This window comes from Gymnodraco acuticeps, unplaced genomic scaffold (assembly GCF_902827175.1).
Source record: "Gymnodraco acuticeps unplaced genomic scaffold, fGymAcu1.1, whole genome shotgun sequence".
Taxonomy (NCBI): Eukaryota; Metazoa; Chordata; class Actinopteri; order Perciformes; family Bathydraconidae; genus Gymnodraco; species Gymnodraco acuticeps.
The window spans coordinates 2309795-2323171 of NW_022989913.1; the positions used below are offsets into that span (position 1 = coordinate 2309795).

General features: G+C 39.4%; 1 protein-coding gene across 1 annotated transcript; it reads right to left on the reverse strand.

Moving 5' to 3' along the window:
- Positions 1-1166: 1166 nt before the first annotated feature.
- LOC117542161 (pancreatic alpha-amylase-like) lies at positions 1167-12247 on the reverse strand. Its single transcript, XM_034209636.1, has 9 exons — positions 12080-12247; positions 10095-10241; positions 9445-9642; positions 5433-5663; positions 4608-4741; positions 3874-4096; positions 3660-3781; positions 3433-3558; positions 1167-1403 (listed from the first exon to the last, which is right to left on the reverse strand). Exons 1-9 carry the CDS (start codon positions 12245-12247, stop codon positions 1214-1216), a joined length of 1539 nt encoding a protein of 512 aa, XP_034065527.1. The 3' UTR covers positions 1167-1213.
- Positions 12248-13377: the final 1130 nt, after the last annotated feature.

Below are 13377 nucleotides of genomic sequence, written 5' to 3' on the forward strand. Positions count from 1 at the left end.
AAAAGCGGCCTTTACAATAGCCAAAACAAATAGGCAAAACTCAAATAAAATAACAAACAACTTAGGTATTCATTATTTCGTGATAAGGCTTATATAACTTCATAGCTTAAAGGGTAATTGAACGGTTAAAAACTGTGCCTCGACGACGTCTTTCTAGCAGCTTGCCCATCACTGTCACTTTTAGCGCAGGCGCCGTGGGAATTGTAGTCTTTTATAGTGTTGACAGACGTCACAATTAGGTGGCCTTTCTTATAAAAACAAAAATACTGGGTCTAACAGCCTGATTAAGAAGCTTTTAAATATAAATGTATAACATAATTTCAGTCAATGATTAAACTTGAGTCTTGACCATTCCAAAGACCATTCCCTGAACAGCAAGTTTATATTAGCCTAAAACCTTTTACAGAACCAAGTAATAACCATACAGTATGTTGTATATTAAATTGTGTATTGAAGAAATGTGCTTAACTCGTGACAGCCTAACCTTTTACTACTGACAACCACGCCAACTCTTGAGAAGGCATTTGCTATTCAAAGGCTTGAATGGTACTGCAGTTTGAGAAACATTTATTTTTTAACAGATGATGGAAAAACCTTATCATATTATAGTTTTCCATGCCTGATCTGATAAGATTTCACCAACAGATGGATAGATGTTCCGCATTTCAGTGAGTCATGTATGTTGTCCTTTAATTTGTTAAACAGCTACAGTAGGTTACCTCCCATGACTATGAAATTGCCACAATGTGGATGCAAGAAAGGGACCTTTACTTGGATCTTGAGGAGTTGCAGTGCTTATTCATGGACCAATTTAAACATACATTTCACATTACCTACCACTTGACTACTAGTCAATTTCTTCTCTGCTCTGATCCCTAACACCTGTCTGCCTTGAGTGCATCCACAGTTACTTTTTCTCTTCGCTTGACCACACACTCGCTATGCTCACACTTTGTTACTCTCATAACATACAGTGAATGCATCAAATGTAGGTTTGAATTACCATGTTTGTATATGTTTATATGTAAACAAAAAAAAACATCGGCAACAAAAGGGCAATATTTTAGAGCTCTACCAACATTTATCAAATTATGCTTTTCGGTCAAGAACTGCGGGGAGAGTAACAACTTCCAAATTGTCAGTAAAAAAAAAAATAGAGTTCATAATTCAAGTTTAAAATTAATATTTATTTGACATTGTACTGGTTACGTTTTTAAAGCTTGGAATCAGCGTGAATAGCAACGTAGGGGTCCTCATCCCTGTTGCTGATCTTGAAGTGGGCACGGCCATCACCTCCAACATTGATCTGCTTCCCTGTGCAGCGGCTTCCTTCCTTCTGGCCAGAAATGACATCACAGTAGGTGCCACCGGGCATGCCAGTGTTCAGGGTGACTTCCAGGCTCCTGAGGCGAAATAAAAGTACATGTTATTTTTTTAAATCACCACAATCTCATAATGAAACTCTTCTTTGAGAGGATCTTGACGTCTAATTTTGCTGTATTTTCTATTAAAATGCAAACAAGACATGTAGGCAGATAGGAAATCAATTAGGAAGCCAATTAGGAAGCATGCAGTTTTTATGTGATGGGAGAAACCAAGAAAGTTATTTAAAATGTTGTATTATTTGTTGGAAGTTTTTTGAGCACATTCTAGTGCATGTTTGTTTTTAATAGTACAACATTTATTTGCTGTTTTAGGAACTGCAAGTTGTGTTATTTTTAAGCAAAGACTAAAAAGCCAATTAACTGTTTATTGTAGTGGCTGATTATTCATGAGGGTTCTATTTTGTTACATATCATACATGGATCTGCATCAAGTTCTATGTATTTGTTCAATTTGGCGTAATTTTAAATGTAAGGTCTAGTGTCTAGTATTTAGGGCAGGGGTGCCCAACCTTTTTTGAACTGAGAGCTACTTTTAAAGTTGCCAGTCTGCCGAGATCTACCAGTCCAAATAGAGAGGCGTAGCCATTACTGACAGCCTACTACCAGGTGAATACACACTTCTACTTGTATAAAACTGACCTTTGTACGATTAATACTTCATAAAATACTGCAGATCCTTTATCTCACCTCTTTCTAATCTACACACATACAAGTATTTAACTGAAGCTACACAACAGTGTTGTTTATACAGAGTTGGAGTTTATTCACACGTCACTACAGTGGGTAATGTTTTCAAGAAACATTGAACAGTGCTGCCACATATGACACAGGAAAAAAAGGAAAGACTCTGAACCCTTTCTTTGCCATTATATAAAAATAGTGTTGCTACAAAAGTATAAATTAGGCTTACTAATAAGACAACTCAGATCTGAAGCTACACAGGAATCTGCTGCCAAAGTGCAATAAAAAAGACAAAATGAATAGAATCAAACCCTTTTTTTGTTGCATTTTAGTAGAGTATAAAAAGAAATGCCTTTTTAAAATAGGATGCAAGCAACACTAGTTTCTTAACCTGAATTGATAATAGACTATAATCAATTTAAGTTTGCATTCTTATACCATTTTGTACAATAATTATAATGAATAAGTTCAAACAAACTAAAACTTAAAGATGATTAATAACGGTATCTAACTTGAGTTTTTATCATATCAAAAACCTGTTGAAATGCTTCTGTTATTTTTATTACGCATCGGCAGCCTCCAGGAAAGCTTCTTTCACAACTTCGCCGTCTTTGAAAGACTTCATGTGTGTTTCGCAAGAACGTGACTGACACGATAAGATGCTATGGTAGCAGCCTTGCTGTGCATTTAGCTGTCCTTTCAGGCCCCTCCCCTTTTGGGAGCGTAGGGCAGAATTAGGAGGGAATTCCGTCTCGTAGCGTTTGTGCACTGTTTTGAAATGCCGCTCCTAAATTACCCTTCTTCGATAAAGCCACGCTCGCAATGTAGGTGAGAGACAGATGGACTTTGAATTGGAATAGATACAAAAGTAATCATCCTCCCACTCGGAGTGAAAATTATATATTTTGGGCTTTTTTGCTTCTGCCATAATTTCGGTTTTGTGTGTGTGCGGACTGTCACTCCTGTTGACACGGACAACGTCAGCGTAATAGTGCCCACTGCCACGCCCCGACACATGGGGTCACGCCGGCCAATCACAAAGCTTTGATGCGTTCAAGTGCATTATTCTGGCACATGAAGATTATGTTATAGGACATTAACGATAAAACAGAATATTGTTGTTCTATTTTTAGACACATCTCGCGATCGACTGGGAATCTCCCCGCGATCGACCGGTCGATCGCGATCGACCGGTTGGGCACCCCTGATTTAGGGGAATGTATTAGGAGCAAAATGGAATATATTAACTATAACTATGTTTCATTGCTGTATTAGAAATAGCCTTTCACTTGTTAGCTAAATCTTACACAATGTCCAAGTTGGAGACATTTGTATTTGTTCCAGTTACAGTACTTAAAGTCCTTACCAGTCATCATTGTTGAAGACGATGAAACCACGATTGCCACGTCCAAAGGCAACCTGGTTGCTCTGGTTGTCCCACCAGTTAGAGTGAGGCTGTCCGTTGACCACGTTGCGGAAAATAACCATGTTCCTAAAGGGTGATATGACAACATACAATGTAGCAAGCAGAAGTGACTAATGTTCTCTGGGTAAAGTCAGCAGTTCCCTTTCTCTGGTTTTCTGAGGACTTACTTGATCTGACGCCATCTGTGCTCACACACCCATCCGTCTCCACAAGTCTGGTCAGCGTTGATGGGAACAGGCTTAGTGGATCCATCACCATGGCTGGGAGGGCCCATCCAGTCATTCTGATCCTACAAAATAATAATTATCGATAAATGAGTTTTACAATTTTTATTTTTTTATTATTCCTACATTAAAAAGAATCCAATGGCTATTGAGGTACCTTTCCATTGACAATGTTGCGGTTCCAGCGGAAGCTAGACATGACCCTGGTTACTCCGTAAGGGTGGGCCAGCATGTAACTGACAGCCATCTTGTGAAGCTTGGGGTCCCAGAAGGTAACAATGGCCGCCCCTCCAGCACCATGGCCTCTCTGGTTGTCGTGGTTGTCAACAAAGACGAGAGCATTTCCGTTGGGCATGAAGCCCCATCCCTCTCCCCAGGACCTGCACACATTAAACCCTTTTTACTAATCATTTCTAAAACACCAAGGTTTGGACAACATTATACACAATATCTAATTCAGAAAACGTTTAAAAGCTCCAGTGCTAGTCAATTATATTTAATATATTCTACTTTCCAGCATAGCGAACCTGTACATGTTGAGTACACCAACACTTTATGTTAGAAATGTATATAGGCCTACGGGTCCCCAGCACATAGCAACTGCCGGATGCTAACTTGCATATGTTGGGCAATTAGCCAATTAGCATAAGCTGATTTAAACAAAAATGAATGGCATTATAGCCAATGTTAACACAAGTTAAAAAATGACTTGGAACTCCAAATTTGGACTGGTTTTCGGGTTATTGAGGATGCTGAATCAATTTCTGATGTTTTCAGGATCAAAAATAGCTCCATAGTCTATAATGGTAATTAATGGTAATTAATACATATTTTTAATATATCCATTTTCTATAATTTTAAGTTAGCACATAAATATCACACATAGCCTACTTGGTGTAAGACAGCTTCTCTCCGTCCCATTTTCTGAAAATAGTTCCAAGTTTGGCACCATATTTAAACTCAGTCACTCTTCCCAGGTTGAAATACTCTCTAGACGAGATGGCCTCACCTCCCAAATCAATAACCTAGAGGGAAAATAAACAGCTTTTCAATATCAAAGTAGATGTGGTTCAGATTAACTGCACAGTACCAGTGATTTGTGGATTGAGAAAAAGTAACTCAACCAGTACGATTTTTCCAGCAGTAACACAAACCATATTCCTGCTGATAAACAGTTATTATTGAGATCCCAGCTATTATGTTTGAGTTTGGCACCTTTGGCTTGTTCCTTTGTATCAGCATTGGCTGTATTTATATATGTTTACTAGTAATGTTTTCTTTGATATTAACATCTGCTCCAAGTTTGCATGTGTTTGTTTGTCATCTTGATTTCTGTTCTCATTTTCCCACGGCTCCGTTTACTGCTGTTGTGCACAGTCATACATATTGGTCATGTGGACAGTTACTGTAAGACTCATCCAATCATATCATGGTTAGTAGTTTTCAGCAATCGTTGACTTGATTGCAAATTAGTTTTAATGGCAGCAATTCGTTTTTCTGGCACCATGTTTTCCATTTTAAAATAAGTACATCCAGCCTTTTGGTTCAGTGAAACAAAGTTATCAAATACAGAGGTGAGTTGAAGCTACATTTACAGTATATGTTTCTTTAAGACACCAGTCAAATGTTAAAGGTTGTTGTGTAATAGTTGGTATCCTTTGGGTCTTTTTGGAATATCTCACAATTTCAGAGTAGAAATCAATCAAGAATACGTACCTCCTGGACGATGAAAGGTTTAGAGCCACCGGAGAACCACTTGGTGTTCAGGTTGTGCAGACTACCGTAGATAGCAGACAGATCACCGGGCCACATGTGCTTGACAGCATCCACTCTGAATCCAGCCACCCCCATGTCAATCAGCTTGTTCATGAAGTCAGCCACCTTTCCCCTGACGTAGTCTTTCTCCAGAGCGAGGTCCAACAGACTGACCAGGCGACAGTCGCGAACCTTTAGCAGCAAATAAGCATTTACGTCGCAATTAATTAATCGGAATGTATGTTAAGACAGTCCTTTGAATTGATCATTTTAATGGGGCTTAAAAATGCTGTGAAGAGATGTTTGTAAGCCTAACATCACATGTTGTTGCTGAGTGACATTCAGTGGCGGCTGGTGGAAAATATTTTTGGTGGGGCTGTTGATATAGTGAGTAAAACATTTTTTTTTGGGAGAAATGACCCCTTAAATTAGGACTTCTGGTGATGTAATGGCGCGTTTCCAGTGCAGCGCGGAGCTCGCTTTAATGCTACGTTCACACCGGACGGATGCGATTATTCGCTTCCCTCTAAATCAGGGGTTCTCAAAGTGCGGCCCGCGGGCCAATGGCGGCCCTTGGAAATGTTTCTGGCGGCCCGCGATAGTTAATGTGACACGCTGAAATGCATGCGTTATATTTGAATCCTCCATGGTTGTATCTGGTAAGAATTATAATGAGTAGCTTTCCAGCGGTAGCTTTCCAGTCTCCTGTGAGACTGTAACCAGGGCACAGCAGCCAATGTGGCCGCTGATGGATTTGTGTGTCAGGTCAAGGAAATCTCGGCCGGCAGCCATCATGGTCTGAAATGACCAATGGACATCGAGAAATCACTAAGGGCCTACCCACAAAGTAAACAACATAAACCACGTGTCTCGCATCAGTTTACATCTGTGAGGAGAGAGAGAGAGAGACAGATAAAATGGCTAAAAAAAACTTTACAGTTGCCGACTTCGCTAGAGATTTTTTTCGCTAGCAGCAGTGAAGATAGAGCCTCAGAACCTGAATTCTTCGACTCTTCTGAAGAAGAAGAATACAAAGACAACAACAAGGATCCATTTGGACATGGGTAAGTGTAAATATTACAGTAATAGTGTACTGGCAATGTGTGGGGAATACCGCGAAAATGAACAATAGGTTTATTAATATATATTTTTTATCGATAGTCATGAACTTTTTATTGGAACAAAATAAACTCTCCATTAGCAAACGTGTACTCTGTGTTAACGTTATTTTGGTGTGTAAAAGTGAGATTACATGTGTAGATGATTAAATTAATCATTTATTCGTCCCACAACGGAGACATTTACATGTTTACATGTTTTTGCCATCGATTATTTTATCATACTGTTCTGTACAGATGAGACTTTGTAATCAGATGTAGCCTATGTGTGTCTGTGATTTTATACTGAATGTAAAGTAACTGGAAATACCTGTGTGTGTGTTGAGCAACATTTTACTTGAACTTTATTTCAATGAAATTAGTTGTAATTATTGTCCTACACAGGCGGCATTTATCCAGCAGCCACAACATCCATCTGTGCCGGCCCCCAGGTCAAGATCTACTGTGGCTCAAGGGCCTTCACCAGAGCCATCACCACCAAGGACCAGCAGACCAGCATCACTACAGCTGCCTCCACCTCCATCTGCGGCTGCCACCAGGTCAAGATACACCTCAGCACTAAGGCTCCACCACAGCCATCACCTTCAACCCAGCCAGAAAGGAGGTCTCGTATAGCACTTGTACACCCCACCTACACAGCAGCCCATGCACCATCACCCCCATCTTCACAGCAGCCAGACCCACTGTCTTGGAAGACAGACAAATACCTTGACACTGTCTTGACATTTATAATGAATAGTTGGTTGAAAGTTCTGATGTTCAATTTGTAAATAGTGAGATTTTCCAGTTTCTTATATTTATATAAATAGTTGGTTGAAAAAAACATATTTATAATAAATTGTTGGTTGAAAAAAAAAGGTTGAATGCTCAATTTGTATTTGTACAAATCACATGAACCTAGGTATGTAATATGAAGTCATTATTCAGTCCTGATGTATCTCAGTCCCTGCTGTGGTGAAAGTAGAGTGATAAACACCTGTTTTACTCAACATTTGAATTTAATGTTTTTCATTTTAGACATGAATAACACATGTATATACAGTGTAATTCAAATATTTCACTGCTTTTGTGATCCTAGGACTTTGGTAACCAAATCTAAAACACCAAAACAATTCGATCACATGAGTAAATTTGTGTTTTGAAGATTGTCCAAAAATCGGATTTCACATGTTAATCTTTTGAGCTACTTATCTCATCAAACAGTGCTCTAAGGTGAGTAATATGCATATATAGCAAGACCAGAGATTGTCCTGAACATTTTTGATATTTAACACATGGGGTGCCATGTTAGAAGAAATACATTTAAAAGGTGATTTAAGAAAACATCTAAAAATCGAGAAAATACCCTTAGACTCCAGAGGGTTAAGAATGGTAAAACTGCGCCCCCTGGGTTGTCATTCCTAAATTATGAATGACAGCTTGTGGAAAGTTTGCTAGACTAGGCCTACTGGTTGCATGGCAACTAGGCATCTTGCGAGTTGCGGTAATTGGTTAGTACAATAAAGAAAGGATTTGTTTTGGAATTATTTTGTGTTCCGTTTTTTCTTGGGCGGCCCTCAATCCAATATTGGGTACCTAAATTGGCCCTCACTCATCAAAACTTTGAGAACCCCTGCTCTAAACGCTCCTATCGCATCACTCAAGTCGCTCGAGTTTCACCGTGGCTGCCAGCTGTGTTTACTCGCATCATTCAAACAAGACGCGCTGGCTCTGGAGCTACAACTACAACAAAATGAATATATTTTACCGTGATTAAATTGTAATACACGTTTCTAAATGATGCCGACGTAACAACATACTGATACCGGTTAGTAAAAATCATGAATTAATGCTTTGACAAGTCTGCAGACAGACGGCAGGCGAAAAACCTTTTAGAATGCTTGTTTTCTGAATGGAGCTTGGCTAAGCTAACGTTATATATGCTCCGACCGTCCACACTCACAACAACGGCCTATACAGACATAAATAAACCAGCGACTGTATTCTCCATGACACAGACAGTCTGTGATTTATACTTGTTTAACTTTTGTCTAGTTTCTGAACAGATCGTATCTGTCCCCGGCTGTTTGAAGAGCAAGCATGGGAAACAAAAGATAGCATTTACCTGTTTGCATTCAGCTAGCCATGCCTTTCTGGTGTACCAGCTACGTGAGAAGCCTGCCTCGTTGATACGTTTTGTCTTTTTCACGAGCTTGCTGTGATATATACAAATCGGGTTGGTCCGGTCCAAGGTCTTTAAGTATCAATTTATCTCCCAAACTTCTCCTTTCGAAAGGATTGGAGAGTAGCTCTTGCACGGAATTGGGCGGGGACCGAGGTCCGGCGACTCCACCTGCACACCATTCTCATCCAAATACTGAGTCACCTTGGTCACTCACGAGTCTAAAAAACAACTCACGTCAACGCACGTAAGCAACGTGGGCGCCAACGTGAGCGCCCTCGTGACCAAAATATTTGACGGCGCTGATTGGCTGAAATTATGTTTCGGCGGCACAGTTTACTATTGAGACTTGTGCAACGTGCTGGTTGCTGCTGTTTGTCTCGGGGGCTCCGCCCGGTAATGATAAACTAATGCCACGGGCAAGGCCAGGCAGGAAACATGTGACTTATCAGTAACTTTAGACATCGTAACACAATTTTAAACGAGATTTTATTGCAGATTATACATTTTACTGATACTAATTGTATGATATTTACCTTGTTCATTAAAAATTAAAATATAAAATGTATATATTTTTTAAATATATATTTTTTAATTTTATATTTTTTTTAATATTTTTTTTTGTATGTGGGAAGAGGTGGGGTGGCGCCCCTAGCGCCCCTATGGGCCGGCCGCCACTGGTGACATTAATTACCTGATTGGCATCACCATAGTTCTCAATATTGCCACTTCCAGTCCTGCATTTGTGGTCATTGAAGTCGCTCTGGCTGAAGGGAACAGTGGGGAAATCCTTATTGTTCGCATTAAACCAACTTCCACATGAAGAGTGGGACCCCACACCACCACCGGAGCCGCACATGTGGTTTATGACAGCGTCCACATAGATGTTCACCTGGGTCGGAAAGATACAGAATATTAGGTGCCGTATAAACTAATCAACGCCTCTTTTCTAGAGCTCCTGCAGTTTAACTTTTGTCTTAGTAGCCTACTTTTATTTCTGTCTCTTTGGTCCCAAGAATAGCTCACAGCTGTGCTTCTCATTGTGTTGTTGGTGGTCCAGCAACTCAAGCATAAACTTTCAACAAAAACAATAAATAAAAAAAATCCAAGTTTGATAATAATTCCTCAAGACAGATGTATTGATTCAGTAAATTGATGCTCTTTGTTCAAAAGTCTTTGTTTTAAAATGCCAACTTTGTCTTATTATGCAACTTTTTGATAATGATGCAGCGTCTGTATCTGGTAATCATTTGTTGTGTCGTTCAAGGCTGTAGATTTATGAGTTGCTGTCAAAAGAAAAATAACTTTGTGCCTAATGAGGTTCACTAAATCACTGCAGTTTACCCCAACGTTGTTGCATCTGGTGATCATGTCCCTCAGCTCGTCCTCATTGCCGGATCTGGAGCACAGGTTGTAGCCGATTGGTTGGTATCTCTGCCACCAGGGCTTCCAGGGATTGTTAATAATAATGTGCTCATTTGGAGGGGAGATCTGAACAACAGAGAAAAAACATTAACATTTAACACAGTGATTGTCTACAGACAGGAGATCAATGTTAAAAAAAAGATTTTCAGTATTTGTGCATGAACTTGAAGGAGTAGTGATCAGACTGTGAATAAATTATTAGGGTTTCAGAATTATTTCATGAAGGGATAATAAAAAAAACAGAATTATGGTGTTTTGATACATTCCACAAGTCAAGATATTGCTGTTTGTATTTCGTCTTTAACATTCATTTTAAAATTGAATTGACTTTATGGGACTGCAATGCTAAATAACTATAGTTCCCCTTTCAATTTAAAATTACGAAGAAGAGACAGGATACAAAAGACTGAATGCAGAACTCTTTAAAAGGCTGCATATAAGGCAGGATTTGCATCCTCATAGTAGTTACAATTACAGTTTAACCATTCTTAGTAGAGGTTGCGCTAGACTTTTTCGCTGCCCGTCATTTTGACGGACAGTATCGTAACATTCCTGTCAAAATCCAGAATTACCCGTCGGCCTTTACACAACTCTGACGAGGGGGGAGAGCATGCTTGTGCGGGGAAACTTTGGCGCTGTTCCGAGTTTGTTCTAATCTAAAAAATTACGGACTGCTTTCAGATTTTTACAACATTGTTAAAAAAAAACGCGACCTCTGATTCTTATACACAGAAACTTTAATGTAATTAAGCTGCAATCACCTTCCCTGTTACTTCCCTTCAGTGGCGGTTCTACGGGGTGGCAGCTGCCACCTCAGAAAAATGCCTTGCCACCCCAGTTGGCAGCTTTGTTTTGAAATAAAAATTGTGGCTCATCGGACATTTATGAGAGAAAATCTCTAATGTCCGAGTGCAAATGAATGCAGCACAAGACGCGAGCCTTGTAACCCCTCCCTGGCGCGAGCCTGGAAATATGATTGGCGGCGATTTCATTTGAACAGGGGACAGCGCAAAACGAGAAGCATTTCGGATCCAAGTAGACGGAAGGAATGAGGTATTTGCGGTCTACAATGACAGAGAAGAGCCTGTCAAGTTTGGCTGTAAGGAAAGGCAAGTTTATTTATATAGCACTTTTCTGTACGCGACAATTCAAAGTGCTTTACAAAACAAATTAAAATACTTTTTAGGAATACATACGGTAAAAACACATATATAATGGCATTTTACAACAGGCATTACAAAGCAAAGATAATAAAATAATTAAAATAAACACCACAGGTATACAATACATGTTTAAAATGCATACTGTAGTGTGAATATGAGCAGCTCAATTAAAAGCAGCCAAAGAGATATGATTTTAGTCTCGATTTAAAAATAGTAAGTGTTTCTGCGGACGTGCATGATTTGGGTAGTTTGGGTAGTTTGTTCCAGATAGTCGGGGCATATACAATACTATGATTGTTAATAGTATCGTATTAATTTAGACAAACATCGACGAGACTGTTAATTAATGTACTTATTGCAGCAGTCTGCATAGATTTGACCCCTGCTGGTCTAAGAGTGAGACAAACTCATTCAGTTATTGTTCAGTTAAAATTCATTAAATTAAGTCTGCCACCTTATATATTTATATGTAAGGCTTTACTGATGTGCCACAATAGTGTCACCAAATGTTATTGAGTTGAAATAAATATTGTGGCTTTCCAAGTTAACATTAATTGATATGACTGCGATTAAATCAGCATATACTTCTGCCAGGGGATGCCACCCCTGAAATTCTCCTGCCACCCCATGAATATTTTTCTAGATCCGCCCCTGCTTCCCTTTCACTTTGTTTAAAAAACAAGGGATTTTTCTCCCTCTCTAGATTAAAAAAGCTCACTTCTGTTCAAACATAGGGCCTACCTGAACTCCACCGAAGCCATTAGGAGCCAGGAAGCGCTCACACTCTGCAGCAATGTCAGCCCAGCGCCACTCGAACAGGTGCACGATGGCTGTCCTGCCCTGCTTGGTGTGGGGGTTGTGCTGGGCGAGGCTGACCCCGAACAGAGCCAGCAGAATGACCAACTTCATGTTTCCTCTTGAAAAGAGTTCACACTCACCTGCTGCCTCACTGCTAGTATTTATACTAGCAGCGTTTTCTATCTTTCCTGGACCAATGAGAGACAGGCAAATATCAGCGTGGAGGTTAAACAGGTGCTTCTTTCTCAAAGTTTCCTAACTAAACCAAAAATAGTTATGTTATCATCTCTGCAGGCCAAAGCAAACCGAAACCCAATATTCACATACGCCTTTTCATGTGGCAGAAAGTTCATTTGAAATGCAGTCTTTCCTTTACTCATTACCATAACACTGAATATTAAAATATAAAGATACATAAAACACTTAAAGCCGTTGCCACTCAACAATACAGGTCAGATTTGTCCTGCTTCAGTAATATTAAAACAATACATTGACCAGATAATTTCAGTTCAAACATTCCCTGAGTTACATAACATGGATTTGGAAACAAAGCAGCAACTGCCTTTGGCAAAGTTTTTCTTTTGTAATATAATATATGTTGTCTTTTAAGGATACTTTACAATATGTGCCAAACGTGGCAAGATTATTGATAAACAATGTCTAGGTTTGATGATCTGTTCATTGGGTCTTACATCTGATTGGTCTGAATAAATTACCAGCAGAGGTCAGTTACAAAACATGCCATACACTGATGTGAACACATTGTCGAGGAAAACAAACACAGATAAGCTAGAGTCAGGGTGTGAAAGGAAACATGTCAAATAAGTTAACTACAGTTACCTCCCCTGACTAAACACAAGCATTTTCCCATGAGGGGCTGACCAATGACCATTTCAAGTCACATGTTAATCATGCTGCCAAGGCAGGACTTTCAGGTACTACAGTACATCACAGTACACTGATGAATCTGCATTGGCATGGATGTGTATAGTAGACTTGAGTGCTTTATTGTGGGGAGACCGAACACATTTCTTTAAAATCATCTGTGTTAACAAATATGTTTGTGCTGTATAAACTTGTATCATCTTAAACCCAGTTCTTACAAAATAATGTCAAGACTTTTTTATTAACTCTTATGTTTTTAGTGTGGTCTGAGCCCTAAAAACCACTTTTAAAGGTCTAACTGATGCAAAAATAATAAAGTATGTAGTGTGTGTGTGTGTGTGTGTGTGTGTGTGTGT